Source organism: Phallusia mammillata, chromosome 6, assembly GCF_965637545.1.
Source record: "Phallusia mammillata chromosome 6, kaPhaMamm4.hap1.1, whole genome shotgun sequence".
Lineage (NCBI taxonomy): Eukaryota > Metazoa > Chordata > Ascidiacea > Phlebobranchia > Ascidiidae > Phallusia > Phallusia mammillata.
The window spans coordinates 6,329,260-6,345,790 of record NC_137257.1 but is presented as its reverse complement, the minus strand read 5'-3'; the positions used below and the strand labels follow the sequence as shown (position 1 = coordinate 6,345,790).

General features: G+C 36.8%; 2 protein-coding genes across 3 annotated transcripts; both read right to left on the bottom strand.

Moving 5' to 3' along the window:
- Positions 1-376: 376 nt before the first annotated feature.
- On the bottom strand, positions 377-12,606 carry LOC145233596 (glutamyl aminopeptidase-like). 2 transcript variants are annotated; one of them, XM_080098351.1, is made up of 24 exons: positions 12,505-12,606; positions 12,076-12,175; positions 11,741-11,797; positions 11,409-11,432; positions 11,000-11,130; positions 10,225-10,381; positions 10,060-10,159; positions 9,644-9,788; positions 9,176-9,307; positions 8,982-9,108; positions 8,582-8,736; positions 8,179-8,292; positions 7,980-8,114; positions 6,341-6,472; positions 5,607-5,720; positions 4,826-4,970; positions 4,192-4,381; positions 2,939-3,086; positions 2,475-2,551; positions 2,102-2,209; positions 1,708-1,878; positions 1,379-1,519; positions 1,078-1,159; positions 377-828 (listed from the first exon to the last, which is right to left on the bottom strand). In XM_080098351.1, exons 1-24 carry the CDS (start codon positions 12,559-12,561, stop codon positions 688-690), a joined length of 2,883 nt encoding a protein of 960 aa, XP_079954477.1. In that variant the 5' UTR covers positions 12,562-12,606; the 3' UTR covers positions 377-687. The 2 variants fall into 2 exon arrangements, with proteins under 2 accessions (XP_079954477.1, XP_079954478.1); XM_080098352.1 differs by lacking the exons at positions 377-828; positions 1,078-1,159; positions 1,379-1,519 and adding an exon at positions 1,524-1,578.
- Positions 12,607-13,958: 1,352 nt separating this feature from the next.
- LOC145234654 (uncharacterized) lies at positions 13,959-14,806 on the bottom strand. The gene is made up of 3 exons (XM_080099367.1): positions 14,599-14,806; positions 14,362-14,542; positions 13,959-14,278 (listed from the first exon to the last, which is right to left on the bottom strand). The coding sequence occupies exons 2-3, from the start codon at positions 14,531-14,533 to the stop codon at positions 14,097-14,099; spliced, it is 354 nt and encodes a 117-aa protein (XP_079955493.1). The 5' UTR covers positions 14,534-14,542; positions 14,599-14,806; the 3' UTR covers positions 13,959-14,096.
- Positions 14,807-16,531: the final 1,725 nt, after the last annotated feature.

Here is a 16,531-nt window from a genome sequence, read left to right as displayed (position 1 = left end):
TTCGATTGTTTGCAAAATACCTAACACGTATAAACCAGTCAAAACAAAAAATAAAGCACTTTTTCAGCGCATGTAGCCTGATTAAAGATTGTAAACAGTCTAAGAACCAGTATATATTGTTTATTATGCTTTTTTCTTTTTCCTCATCACAACAGCTTGACATTGCAGATGTTCATTCTAAAATTGGATGTCTTGTCATTCCCTGCTCTTAACAATGTCACAAGCGGTAACGTTGGATAAGCCCGCGCTAATCCTATATGAACTGCAATGACCGGTCAGACAGTTTGTCTCTTTACTTGTCAGGTCCAAAATGGAGGTTTGTTGTTTTTAACACGCAATTAGTATAGTACAATGAAATGTTTTATTTGTAGTAATAAAACTATAGTACAAAAAATTGCAACAAATTAAAGATTTTGTGCATGCAAATTAAGCAAAAATTGTAAAAAAGGTTTTTTCAAAATACGTCTAATTCACAAACAAATATGAACATTTTGTGGATAAAAATAAAACATACTCCATCATAAAAAAATCATCAGTAGATCATTATTGTCTAGTTGTAGCAAATGAAAATGTTATCAAATGAAACATAAAATCACAGTTTGAAATGCTTTTGAAATATACTTGTATGAATAGACCGAGGCAATGGTTTTGACCAATATATTTGCAACTCCAGTTTTGTGGTAGCAGTTATTGAGACTGCAGCCAGTCTGAGATAGGTGCCTGGTTGTTCTCCATCCATTTAATGTTGGTTTTTATCTCATTTACTGCATTCAGTCTCCCACTTGCTCCAGCACCAGCTTCTGGATAACGCTCAAAAAAGCTTTCCACCTTTTCAAATAGCCCAATTGTTACTGTTACATGACAATGCCAACTGTCAAACAGAACAAAAAGTAAGTATACTCAAGTATACTTAAAGTAGACAATTTATAAGATTTTTGTTTGCACATACATGTTCCAACAAATGTTAAATTAAACGTCAAGAAACCTGCATTTTTAGGTAGTAGCTTAGTATGCTGCTTGTCACAAACATACTTGAGTGTTTTTCTCGTTGATACTGAAACTGGCTATCTAACTTACCTCCCATAACTGAAGTTCAGTGTTGTAGTCGGACACAATGTTCGGGACCAATCTTCCCAAGTTACGATCCTCTATTCCAAACCTTGTTAAAATAAATCACAGTTTTTTTTTGTCCTTTACGTTTTGTGCTCAAATTGAAAATATCGTTTTTCCCCTTTCTTTGGTTTGAAATACTCAACTAAATAAATTACTTATTGCAGATGTTAAAGGGTAATTTGAAACAAACTTTAATGCTGTCATTCATCAAAATGTCTGAAATCAGTCGATTGTTATTAGCTGTTTATGTTGCATCATTTTATACCTGTCAACCATATATTCCCAGTTCAGCTGCACCCAAGCCCATGCCATGCTGTTACCAGTTGGAGTATATGAGATGTACGTAATGCAATTGAAAAAGTCTTGCGAGCGAATGATGCTTTCGTTCTTGGAATATTCCAGCATTCTATACAAAAAATCAGACCATCTTAAACTTACGAGTTTACCTCGGGGTGATCTTATTTCCTGAAATATACGGGGTGAAGTTATTTCCTGAATATACAAACCGCAATCATAGCAAGTTACGAAAACCTAGTAATACCTTTTGACATAGTTTTATGATAACACAATGAAACAACACAAAAAATTGCAAACCTGTCAATTAACACAACTTCTTCGGTTGATGTCAATCCCCTGAGGAGGTTTGTTTTCTCTGAAGCCACCTGCTCAATTGTGTATCGCTCCAGCATAATGTTCCACTCGCGGGTTGCATTTACAGCAGGTAAACCATATCTGTACACTAGTTGTCTGATATCTGGGTGAACACTACAAACAAATGTTTTGTGTTGTTACAGTAAAGGAAAAGGATTGAACAGGGTTGAAACTACACTGAAATTGCAAGTTGCCTACAATATACATAGACTATAGCCTATATATTACAGCTAGATGTTAAAAGAAATCTGTTTACGCTTTTCCGCCACTTATTGTAAAAAACAAATAAAAAAAAATAGCCAACAATACAATTATGTGGTTAAAATTACACACTCACAAAAAAGTCGCGTCATCAATCCACTGAGTAAATAGGTCAGTAGCATTGCCAAGTGCATCTACGTCATCATAGCGAAGGGCAAGGGCCAGCGTGACGTAACGATTTAGCCTGCATCATAGCACAATAAAAAAATGCTTTTGTTTGAAAACAAAACAGGGACACTAAAAAATACACGTAACACATTAATAAATTCGATTTAACCCAAATATCATACAAATTCCGAAAAATATTCTGTTTCATGCTCAACCGAAATTAATATGAAAATGAAGCAAAAACGAATTAAAGTTTGAAGCGCCATTTCTCTTCGGAAAAAAAAATTATGGCGTAAATTCGACCTAAATTTGACTTTTAAAAGTTGTAACCATGATTTTACTTGTCTTCATGTGACCCAACAGAGGCGTTCCAGCCAAGGAAGTCGGCAACTGGTTTCACTTTGCTTCGGTAATAATCCTAACACACAACCAATACAAAGTGTTTTAAACAGACTACTTTTATAGGACATGCCTGTATTAAATCACATGGCATGGGTTTTTCGCACTGGAATTTTGTATAAATACGAATAAAATCAGATAATATAAAGTTTGTCGGATAAACTATGTTAATATAGGCCTATCGTTTTTTATGTTACGTTTTATTTAAAAACAAATTAAGACTGGTACCTTTAGTTTAGTTAAATTTGTTCGGCCATTCATGACTAAAGCACAGTTGCAACGAACAAACATGCGTACAAAGATGACTGCAGAACCACACGACTATTTTAGTAGTATCTTGGCAGGGCCCACAATTTATTGGGTTTTCATTTCGACTCGAATTACTGATTGACTTTAAAAACCTCACCTTAAACAGAGGATAGATCGGTGTGTTTTCGAGCATGATGCGAATGTAGGAGCTTCCGGCTGAGAATGTATCCCAAGCAAAATAACTATATTCTTGATCCAAATACCTCGTCATGTTGAGAGCCTGAGGGTACGAGATGTAACTAGCACTGTAAAAAAATGTTTCGCAATTTGAGTTGATTAAGTGTTTACACTGTTGCGCAAAAATGATTTATTTGTATCTTTTATGGTTTCGACATATTGAATCCTGGATTTATTCCGGTATAATATGGTTTTGTCAGGTCAGGCTTTGTACCTGCTACTGGTAACACGTAGCCCAGTACAGTCTGTCGCGAGTCGAGTGGCCGTCGGCTAAACCGGCTCCCCCCGCTCGAGGCAACTGCTGCCTTGCAGTCACGCATTGGCTTGTGAAAGGCTAGGGGAGACAACCCTGGTTCAAAAATCTCTGGAATGTCTTTGAGCAAGTGTCCAGGTAGACGCTCGAAAAAAAAAATGATGAACACAAGAATAAAAAAGTCCCGGACAAAAAAAGAGGGTCCTAAGAATCTTCTGATTCGGATTGGAACTAGGGTTCCTCTTCTGACGCTACAGTGGGATGTGATCCTAAGGAAGAACCTTGTGTCCATTAAACAGAGGGGAGGCCAAATCCTGGGCGATTGATTGATTGATTGAATATGGCAAGTTTCGAAATATGTTACTGTCGAGTGTTTGTTTGTGCAAAACCAATGCGCGTGTTACTAGAACTTATTTATTTAGGACATTTGTTGTAAATTTAGATTAATCTACGGTTTCGTTGATCTCTACAGTAGACTGCGGGATGGTTTTGACTTGCGGAAGTTCTGCTAAAACAATTGTAAGTTTCCAAAACGAATTTAGTATGTTACACAATGAGTGTAAACTTCTACGCCCAGCACAGAAAAGCAAATTTTGCAGTTTGACCTTTCGGTTTATGCGCAAGATAAATTAATTTCTTTTAAAGAAATATGTAACCTAGTTCAACAATGGAGCTTCAGAAAAGATTTGCATAGATGTACGCAAACAGGAAACAAATACAGAAAGGTCTGTGGCTAAAAAAGTTAAGAACCGTTAAATAGTTATAACCTATTTATTTGCTATGTTCGTAACTGTCAAGACTCTGTAGAGTAAATGTGAATGGCTACATCTTAGGTTTTACCAAACAAATCACATTAAACAAGCTATTAAGTCTTATTTGGTCGTTGTTTGTATTTGCAGATAAAACTAAAGCCTACTTACGCAGCCAGATTAAAAGCATCGTCGAGCAAATTGGATCTGTCAATTTCAGGGTATTCAGTATGGTTTAAAATAAATTGTTCGGATATGTTGGTCCACATTTCTGGGACATAATTGACCCGGTAATAACCAGGTTCCCCAGGGTTTAACTTGTACCATTCACCGTCGGCAACTGCGACGTTTAGTGTAAAGCCTAAAAACAACACAGTTTTTTTAAACATGTTAAAAGGTGATTTTAAGTCACATGTGGTTTAAAATCAAAGCAAAATTGCAATTGCCGTCTTAAGATTATTTTCTAAGAGCAACAAAAAAATTCACTGATATATTTGTTAAAATCATCTGCTACTTAAAAGTTGTTATTAAATAAACAGTGACCTTTCACTTTCAACAATAGGAATATGTATGGTTGTACACATTTCTGGTCATTAAAATTAGTTTTTTTTAGTTTTTTAGAGCAACATCAACTATTATTAATAAAAATATACCAAAGTTTAAGACCCAGTAGTTTGCTGCTTGATCATGATACATTTGAAAAAATATCGTTTGGCTTTAGATCAACTTTAATTACTGCGCAACGTGTGTACATTTAAACCAGCAGCTTTTCACTGTGCACTTGCTACTTGGGAGGTTTTCGTACCTGTGGCGCCTATTTCCATTGTTTGCCTTTCAATTGCTGACGTATTAGCACTGGTTGTGTGTGTGACGTCAACGGTCCAGGCGTAGTTGTACGGAGAGGCCGGAAGTGATGTCAGATCAGCGTTCGGGTCGGTAAGAAAATGGTTCTGCAAAATTCAACACAGTTTCTTAACATCATATGCATTGGGATATTCAGGTTTGATATTTCGCGAATCTTCGTTCAAGGCGGTTAAGCATTGTTTGTTAAGCCAGCAACCACCTGGATACTTTTTCAAGATGCTTTGAAACAATTTAATAACAGTGCATCCCAAGGATGACAAAATTATTTATGTAATGCAAACCTACTTTCCCTGGGATGCCTTGCATACGACCGGGTTGGCAAGTCCAAATATATAACTATTTCATGGGTGACCATTTGTTTTTGAGGGCCTTTTTAAATTTTAGTTTGAAAACGGGCTACGGTGCAAAAAAAGTTGCCGACCCCTGCGTTAAACTTTTTAAAACATGACGAAAGGTAATCGCAACTTCTGGTGCTCACACGGTTGTCGATGTATAATCTTAAACGGCTTTGCCTCAAATATATTTCGTAAAACACATCCTTAAATGAACGGACTTGGAACGAGGCAAGCATCTCGATTTCGGACCTATTGTGACAACACGCATTCAGAAAACCAATACAAAAATGAGACATACAAAACATCTTTAAGGATCCATGTTTGATCAAGCACATTGACTATTGTGTTGCGTCCAGTTAAATACCAAACGTAATTTCATTAGATCACCTGTGTTGCAGTAAGATCGTTTTCAACGACCACAATTGGAAATCCCATTTGGCGAATCCAAGGGTCCATAGTTGCTGTGATGTTAATAGTGCGGCTAGAATTGTTATCCATGTACTGCAATTTAAAAAGGTAAAACTTAAAAAGATGTCTGTTAACCTAACCAGCGGACAAAATGTAGATTTGAATAAAAAAACAGTTAAAAACCTACGCTAAAAAAATTACGGTGACAAACATTTTGCTCAATATTAGCCTGCAAACGTAGAAAAGCACGTTTTTGCTCAAAAAATTGAGGGTTTTTATATTACTGATATATGTTTCAGCGCCAGATTTTTTGTTTGTTCTTATTGAACATAGTGGCGACTGCTACTAAAGTAAGAACTTTTGTTGCCTCCAAATTAGGGAGAAGCTTGTTCACCCCTGCTGGTTAAACTATTCGAGATGGCAATGCTACCTTATGCCTTGTCCGAATGCAGAAACAATGCACTAATCGTACGTTTTATGGTAAAAAAATTGAACAAAATCAAATGTAAAATGTTTTAGAAGACCCTCAAAGCAACAACGAACGTGCCTTATATGTTCGGATAACACGTTTTAAATGGATTTTAAGGGACCCTGGTGGTTTAAGCAAATGAAAAACATTAAACGACTAGTCATGCCCGACAAGTTAAAACTTGGCTGTTTCATCCCCTAGGAAGGCAAAAAAATAGTTTTTAATAACTGGTAAGTTGTCTCGCCTCTTGAACGGCTGCCCACAAATCTTTTTCATCTGCGTTTCCATAAATATGTCGCCTCAGGTAGTTTCTGATTCCACCAATGAAATCCTCTTCACCAAGAATATCCCGCATCATACGCAGCACTGTGGCGCCCTGTTGTAGAAAAACGTAAATTATTGCATATTAGCCCAACATATCACTTCGAAGGTTACAATTAAAATGTAATCTATAGTTTAATGGATTCATTTGAGAGACTAACTTTATTTCTATCAAGGTTGAGGTACAATAAGTTCAAGCAGAAATCAAAAACGCAGATTAAGGTGGTTGTTTTTCGAACTAATGTTACCGTAATTTTTGCGTCGTTATGTTATCACCTTGTTTCACGTTAGTCACCTGTGTCTTGTATTGTCTTTGATTTACTAAGTTTGTTTATCAAGAGTTGTTTCTGCGTAGTCACCTGTGTCTTGTATTGTCTTCGGTTTATTAAGTTTGTTTTCTGTGCATGTGATTTCACGATGTGTTTTTCATGTTTTTCACTTAATTCCGCTTCACGTCTTTTTGTTACGTTAACGGTTTCCTTTTAACTGTTGGATTGCTTTTCAGTGCATTGTTTTTCATGATACGGGAATTTAACCCACGGCACACCTTGTGTTCACTGCACCTTTTTTACTCCTCCCCTGTCGTTGCCTTTCGCAGCATTCCGGCTACAATCCCTGGTGTTACATTCTAAAGTAAGCCGCTAGGGCGATGATAATTGACCAGGGCGTTTCGACCACGTGACTTGTTGGTTTCCTTGTTTCTTTACTAGTTTCGTCGCTATCCTTTTTTCGAGTGTTTTCCAGTCCTTTTGCAGGCCACGTCTTGTTACGAGGAGTTCTTCCCCGGCTGTCGTACTGTTCAGTTGTGTTGATTTTTGTGCAGCGCAGTGACTTTGCCAATATTGCAGAGTTTTATTTAGTGTTTTTCAATAAAGACAGCGGTGCTCGAACGCGTCTAAACTAGGGTTTTTCGTGACTAGCCGTTAGTACAGTGTTCGAGGGCTTTTGGCAACCATTAAATTGGGCGCCACACTAACTCTTATCTGATAAACAAGATATGAGAGCAAACAAAAACGGCACAATTTTTGTCGGGAAACTTTTCCACTTGCTTGCATTATGATGCATGAATGTGCGTCATTGTGCAAGGTACGTTGTTAATTCATTGAAACCGTTGTCAAATATTAGCTAAGCACTCGGGTTGCATGCCTCAAATACATGTTTCTGGTTACACGGATGTTTGTTAGGCCTTTAGGACTGAGACAAATATTTGTTTTGTTCTTGCTTTATTGTTTGCATTTTCCCTAAGTGCGGGCGTATGTTTTCGCGTTTTAGGGTACGTTGGCAGCAAAGTTGTTTGTTTCACAAACTGTGGTCACATGCTATCAGCCTTACTGATAGACTGTGTTCAACGGGTTGATTATGTAAGAGGAAAAGTTTTGCCAGGTAGATTTTCCAATTAAGTGGGATCAAACAACAATGGCGATCATTGGCTAACGTTGGTTTGATTTTTAACTGCAAAAGACATTTTAACAGCAAAACAAAATATCACACATTTTAACAGTTACGGAAACATTCATTTCAACAGCAAAACGCCACTTTTTCGAACGATAAATACAACTTACTTTTGAATAAGATATGGAGTCAAACACCGACGTGATCTCACTTGGGCTTTGGACCGGAACAACAATCGGATGTGACGTCACAACCGAGTCGATACGCATCACTGGTTGCAGGTCATCAATGACAAAATGGCTCATCTACAAACATTGCACAATTTAATAATATCGATGTAGGCTACTCGGCAACACAATGCATTCTTACCAATTTCCAATCCGGTTCTGCTTTTTCCATTCCAACATATTCAAAGAATGAAGCGAACCCTTCGTTTAGCCAAATGTTGTCCCACCATTTCATAGTCACGATGTTACCAAACCACTGTGATCATAAAACAAGTGTAAATTACAACTTACAACTAATACAACATAAACCATTGTCCAAGGGTTCTGGAGTTGATCAAGGCCATGAAAATGAGGTTATGTTGTTGGGGATTATACAAACCACCTAATCGCCTAATAACAGTCTTGGTTAGAGATATAATTTGGAAAATATGGATTTTGCAATTTGAAAGATCAAAACAATAAACAAACAAATGCGTCGCGAGCGCGATTCCTTATAGTCCCTCTTAATGGTCCTACTATTCATGATTCACATGAAACATAATCACCTGGTGAACCATCTCATGAGCCACTACAGCTGCAACTCTTTGCTTGTTTGACGTTGAAGATTCTACCGGGTCCCACAGAAGGTTAGTTTCTCTATATGTGATAAGACCCCAGTTTTCCATAGCTCCTGTGCCAAAGTTCGGAATAGAAATCATATCTGTGAAACAGTGTACTCTGTTATTAGTTGTTTTGATCTTTTTTGAGCAATGTATATAAGCTTGCCTTAAACTGTTATATAGTCACAAAATGTTTTATTTGTTTTTCGTAAAACAAAATTAGTGTGGATACCAAACTGCTGATAAACGGTTATGATTTAATAATAATTTGCAAAAATCCCATGTGCTGAATGAATAGAACCTACTTTAGCACTGCACCTTACAAAGAAGACGCCGACAGACTTACCGCATTTTGGAAGAGAGTAATCCCATGCAAAATACTCCTCATAGAAATCAAAATACACTTTCATAACTTCGAGGGCGTAATCTGCTCGTCCAGTCGATAGTTGGAACGGAGGAATATAGACACGAAGCTAAAAAAATATAATAAATAAACAAATGTTTTTCTTCGATAAATGCAATGTCTACAAAATTGTGTACAGAAATATTTCTTTTAGTGCTGAAAGCCTCGATGTAGGTAAATTCCCCGATAGCAAAGCATCCAAGGTAGGTTGGCATGGGAACTGATTTGTGAAAGGTTGTGGCCACAAGTCCATCATCACGCGTAACGTTCTACAGAAGAAAACAAAGCAGCTATAAACTTGATGAAAGTTTGCAAAAAGCAATTTATCAATTCAGGAGTTTGCAAATTTTGGTACAAAATTCTCAAACTAAGAAGAATTGTGGTTAAATTGGTAATCTGGTCAGGGTGGGGTTTTCTCTTTGTAGTTTAAGATAACAAAATTATAGTTGAAACGTCAGCTTCTTGCATTTTTTTATCATGACATCACGAAGCAGTGAGCATGAAAATTAGGTTTTGACGTTTAAACCGACAGAAAGTCAATTGCTTACAGTACAGATGACAAAAGTAAAACGTAACATACGAATATAATCCCAACTTGTACTTACTGTATCCACGTCCATGTTTGACAAAGCAACATGCTCTGGTAGATGAATAAGAGTTGTTGTGTATTCAATTTTCATTGCTGGTTCGTCAAAACACGCGTATGCTTTTCTTGCGTCTGTTGGTTCCATGTCAGAACCCACCATTGCCCTTTAAACGCGGATAGCTTGTAAAGGCTTACCCACATAAACACAGTGGAGGCAATTTTTTTGACTTGTTGTTTCCCTCAACAGCATTTTAGGCAAACATATTTAGCCCGTTCTCTTTTCATTAAATGACATAATCCCATAAGAGTGTTTGGTAAGGAAACTAAAAACAAATGCTAAAAATATTCCGTATGTAGCGTGTAAACATAAACAGGAGCCCTAAACAAAAACACATGCAGAGTATTTGTCAAAAATGCGTTTATGTTTCATCATACTTTGCCTCCCCAGTATTCGGATCAGTATAGTCTGATTTGTAAAGGCCAACAATCTTTCCAATCAACCAGCCCTGGAAGTCCAAAGTCAAAACATATCCTCCTAAAAAGCAATGCATGGTTAAACCACGGTCTTGTTACCAAGTCAAAGCCTAACATCAAACTTACCCGTGGACAGCATATTTTCCGCTTCTATCACATAAAACTCATACGCGGGATAACGAAACTCTCTCACAACATTCATTTCAGTCCCATCTACTGCACCCAGTTTTACAGCGGTGATATTTAATTCATCGTCCACATGAACAAGTATGTATTTTGTTTCCTGAAAAACGGAACATATAAGTTATGAGAGTTGAGATGAATATGTTCATATTGGGATTAGCCCTGAAACGTCGATACAGCGATCATGGCAAATTTTTCTAGCCTGTGCCTTGTCGTATGGGAATGCTTTGGAGACTAGCTGATTCGGTATGACGCCTTTAATTGGCCTGGAGTACTATGGTACATGAGAGTTATACGCTATTGGTTCGGTTCAGTTGTAAGGTGTTAAGTTTTTCGCTGTAGCGGTATTGATAGCACAAGCTTACGTAGGTAAATTTGATGTGTTGTTCGCTTGTTTGTGAAAGCAACTTCAAAACAAAGCCATTAACGTTGCAACTGTAAACATCAGTAAATATATAACATAAAAAACGTATGCCCCATAATAGGTGATTTAATGCTATCATAAACCTGTCATTTAGCAGCACAAACTAGTTATTCAGCAAAAGTAGTTACGGTTTGCATTATGGATATTACCGTATTTAGTTTGTTTTGGTATTGTTTTGATCAAAGTCATTTGAGCAACGATGATCCGTTACTTTTATCTCATGTGCACTATGAGATTTTCTTAAAAATATGTTTTTGGAAATATTACATGGCGTAAGAAGGTAAAATCACTTACTTTTGTGATCTCTAGTGTGATAGCATTGGAGCCTGTGTAAAGGTCGGTTGTCATGTTGGGGTGTAGAGTAAGTGCATAATGAGACGGAATGATGTAATCCGGTAGGCGGTAATTTGTCCACGGACCTTCATCTAAAAACAAAACCCTAATGTAATCAAACGCACTTTTCATACGGACCGCGATGTTATAATATTCAACAAAACTGTACTATTTACTGAATGAGTGAATAATCACACACTCTGCTTGGTGATGTATGGAATAATACAGAATGCCAGAAACCAATCCTTAAACTTTGCCTGTCGTTTAGGATTAGGCCACTAACATGGGTAAGACAGCTATTATGCATTGCGTAAAAATGAAACGCAAATCAAAAAACTTAAAGTTTGGAAATCATTTTAGAAAATATTACCTGGTATTGGTTGGGTAGTGGCATCTAAAAAAAAGTTATACACAATTAAAGGTGTATTTTCACACGCAGATAAAACACCCAGATAAAAAATGAAACACATTTTATTGAGAATATTGATGCTTCTAAACATTGTCAAAAAGGCATGTGGTTTTTATCTATCAAGTTATTCCAAATACAAAAGAGTATAATATGTCACTCAAATACATTGGTTATAAGTTTAATGTTCAAATTCTTGTGATGATAGGAGGAAATTTTGCGTACAGGATTAACAGCACCACGCTATGGGTTAACATAAATCCGCCAAACATGCTTGAACAATGCGATTCACATACCTGAGGTAGTTGACTGAACTACTGATGTGGTTTTAACAGGAGTGGTCGTCGTTGGGTCTGTAAACAAGCGCAATTTCCATTACTGTCTGTTTCAATTTGTTTGTGGAACAAATGCATATGCAACATATTATAAAAAATGTTATCAGTTTGTAATTTAAGAACTAATTACATATTGCGCATGTCTACTAGTAATTAAAGTTGAATAGCTTTATAATTTTTCATGCTTGTTGAACATGTGTAATTTAGGGGTATTTTTTCACCATGATAAAATACCATCACGATTTTCTTTTACATTACCTATGTCGATTTTTTAGAATAATTATCAATTTACTTACCCGGGGCTTGCACTACTTTTTGATTGGATAAACCTACTCCGAGTCCAACTCCCAGACCGATGGCTATAAGTAAAGAGCAGGCCACCCACACTTGCCATTTCTACATGAAGGTTTTTGTTTTAATATAATGCAAAAAAATATAGGAAGTAAACTAAAGTAAGATTGGTCACAAATTTTATTTACACGTTTAGCGAAAACGTATGTACTGTAGTAAAACTTCAATCGTTTGTACAGTATTCAAGTCAGCAACCAATGAATTGTGCCAATCCAAATGTTTATAGTTTTACATTTGTTAAAAATTATCATGATCAAATACTTTGTTTGCGTTAAAGCATTTCTGTCGGCGTCATAATCAAAAGGATTACGAAAAACGTTACTCTACCATTAAACGAATTTAAGAAAAAAATGTAAAATGTTGCAACAACCTACCGGACATCCTTTGGACTTTTGCTGACCGGCCTCTTGATAATCAAAGGAACTCGGCATATTAAATAAAGTATACCCCTTTTATAGCTAAAGAAGAAAACTAAAATGCCTTCAAAAAAACAAAACAAAGAAAAAACAGTCGTCTAGAATTTTTTTTATTGGGTAGTATATATGATAAACATTTATTTTTTTGCCTGTTAACATTCTTATAACCCTATAATAAAAAATATACGCCCATAGGTTTATCTGAACCGTAAAAATACTTTTAGAGCCTATATCTGCAGACAGAGACTCCAAAACTTCCTATATCTGTACTGCGGTTTCCTTTGTGCAGTTACAAGTAAACATTGCATGTTTCCTAAACAAATACGCGCAACGTGATGCAACAATGCACTAAAAACGTTATGGTTATTACTCTTCGTACCAGGGCGCGATAAAGGTTTATGACTCCGAATGCAACCAGACGCAATTTTAAGAGCATTCCAAAAGTGGAATTCGAAACAGCTGTTGTATATCAAAGAACAATGGTTGCTTTTAAAGAAGCAACTGCTATCTGAGACTGTTTGTCATGTATTTTTTTCTCAGGCTGTTTACCATGCAAAAACTTAAACATGCTCACAGACTCTACGCATTAAAATTTCCCTGCACGTAATATGTAACAGCATACAAAGGTTTTACAATTCCGGTTCGAGATATCCATTGGTTTGTGCCTAATTTGTCTTAGAGACGAAAGCACTTTCATTTTATTTGTTGACCTAATAAATCCTCATAATGACTAACAACGCTTCAAAGCAAAGGTGCGGTTACACAAGATACCAGCAAGGCTATACATCCGTTGCGTATTGCATGGGATTTATATAGTTATCAATCATTACCATTGCACCGTCACTCGGATTATGTCCTACAACAGTTTGTCCAATATTGACAAATGTCATAATGCTTGCAGGGCCCAAAAACTGGAGTCCTTAATGCAGCAAACAAACTTTAGCAAACAAGAAGCTGAAACTAGTAAATTTACTTTAATTTCCTTGTCAGCGAATTAATGGTCCTTGTGGCTAATGTACATAATGATTTTATGTTGAAACACTGATAAAAGAGTTTTGTACACCCAGCCCCAGGCGGAAAATTATCCCCGAATCATACATGTAATATATAAGTTCATGGTTGTATCACGTACGATTTTCTGGTGACAATCATAGATATATAGGGTTGTTTTACACGGAAAGTTTACATCGGATCATACATGATTTAATACGAAGTTCTTACATGATTTTCTGAGAATATACTCGCATAATCCGAACATATACCTGCGTTTTTCAAGGGTTAATATACGATAAACCTATCATGATTTTCTGAGAATATACTCGCATAATCCCTACCAACATATGTGATTTTCTTTCATTAAACTGTGATAAACCTGTCCTGTAACGTCATCATTTCACAAATTTTACACTCAATTAAAGAACATGTTTTTAATGCACGAAAAGTCATCAGAGTATTTAGGCGATTACACACATGTCGCAATGAAAAAGTTTTGGGTGATCACATTATGGTCGCATTAGGTAATTTATAGACGACCATAAGGCTCAGTTGCACTAAGTCTCGTCCTCATCGGATGATGCAATAGGTTCTGTTAAAGAACCACTTCCGCTGTCGGTTTCTTTTTGCCGTTGCATCCAGCCGTTGTCCCATTCAGCTGCACCTGACAGAACAATCTTGATGTCGTCAGCGATTGTTTTGTTCTTTTCGTTCTTGCAGTCAGTGAGTGGAATAACATCTGCACAAATTCAAAGTCAGTTAAGTTGTTATTTTGATCTGTAAAAGCTTGTACACGTTTAAAATAAAGTAAATATTACTTACTGCGAAGAATTGAATACATTTTGTGATCCTTGAAAGCTTTTTTCGAATGCTGCGTTTGGGCCCCAATTCTGACCATGAGTAGGACGCAGCTATAGTTCCCTGGACTGGATAACCTAATGAATGTTCGAATGGTAGCTTTCATCCCATTTTGCTCCACTCTTTTGGCCAGCATTTGCAAATCCTGGAATTACATTCATATTAAAATGGATACATTATAACATTTGGTTATAAACTTACCGGAACATTTTCCAGTAACTTGTCTAGGTCTTCATCAGTTTTAGCTGGAACGATGAGCGGGAAATCTGCATCACACTTAGCCTGTATGATCTTGATTATCTTTGCCTGATTAGCTTGCAAGCTTTCCAGAACTTTTTGAACTTGGTTACAGCAGTTACATCCGTCTCTCTGAGGTTGCAGGTCAGACAACAAAAAGCAGACAAAATTAACTCACATTTCGCACTAAAAACGCTCTTAAGTTCAAATCCGTCTCTAAAACGCTTGCGCGTCTGTGCAGGCAATATTTCAAATAAGCTAACGCCGCCTTGAGAAAACCGCTTTTTACGCTTGTAATTAAGAAACCGTCGCAGCGTCATGCATTGTTGTTAAACGGGGCGAAGTCTTTCTCTCGCTCTGATTGTTTTTGGGGTCGGGTAGGGAGATAACAGCGGGTCATTGCCGTATGCGATCTCTTGGGTATTGTCGCCAAAAGAATTTGAAATGAAATATTTGCAAAAGGAAAGTCGAAACAGGACGTATACTTGTGCGGAGATGCGCAAGTAACCTTAATCTCTTGGATTGTCTGGAACGTTGTTATCAACGTTTGGGTCACACGTTTTTTTGACCTTTTTGAAAATGATACTATCTCATTGTACAACTTACACAAATGCGAAAAGTGGTCTGATTTAAAAAAAATCAACCAACTTTCGTATAATGCGACAAATGGTCTTATTTAAAAACAAACAAACATATGATTCTAAAAAATACTTCGCTAAAAGCATCCAAGAATTTTTTTACATAAACCTTGCAAAAATCAAAGAAGAAAACAGCGGTTCATTTCAATTGTGTATATTCATTGAAACATCGCCGAAACTCGTAGTTATATATTTGAATAACGTCAGAAAATCGTACGTACTCGTTAGACCAGAACTTCTGTGATACCGCAATATATTTCTGGTATATCATGTATGATTCGGAGATAGCCCTTGGATAAAGTTCGACTGGGGCAGGTCAAGGATTTCAAACACGCGTTTACGCAAGACTGTTTTTACTGTCGGGCCAAAGAAAAAGCTTTTGCGATTATTGCGTCACACTTTGCCAATGTTGCTTCACTGAGCCAATATTCAGCCTCTTAATAACAACATGGGTTGTGGACACTTTGCTAAACGATCTTTACATTGGTTAACTTATTTTCCTGTGAAACGTCCCCCTCCTATCTACGATAAATACATTTGCTGACTATAGCAATGCAGTTTAATTATGCGCTTTTCTAGGCACTCCAGCAATGCTGTACACAGGTTTTGCCCGAGTTACAAGTTCCGTCGTGTCTTGCTGATTTAATACTTGCAGATGTATTTCTCGAGTGAAGGTTCAAGTTATTGTAACTACCGATGTTGTAATCCTTTCACTGCAAGATTATACAGTTTACCAGGCTCTTATTAACACCTTTCCTTTTTCCTAAAAAACAAGAGTATTTTTGTTGCACCGAGTAACAAGAGTATTTTTGTTGCACCGAGTAGGCTACCATCATTCAAAATAGGTGAGCAAGAGATTCTAGCTTAGACTCAGATGTTAAACACAGACTCAAAGCCTACTAAACGCACTTAAACTGCAAATGTGTCAATACACAATTGTAAACTATAGTTCAATCATGTAGGTAGATATAATGTATCTTACAAATATCTTACTCAAGCCCAGCATACGCCAATAAGTCAAATATTCACAGTGGTACAGTTTCGTTTTTGTACGGGGATGATTGATTGATCCTGACAATTACGTATGGGCAAGTTTCTAATAGTGACAAGCCTTTCACTTAAGAAAACGAAACCAACGCAAACACAAAATTGTTACTTTGCCGAAAATACTAAGGACAAACTAACAGTCAAACTCATAACCTGGTAAAATGTTTTATAGTGGCCGATTACTTTCTTGTTTCTTCCGCTAGCGGCGCCAA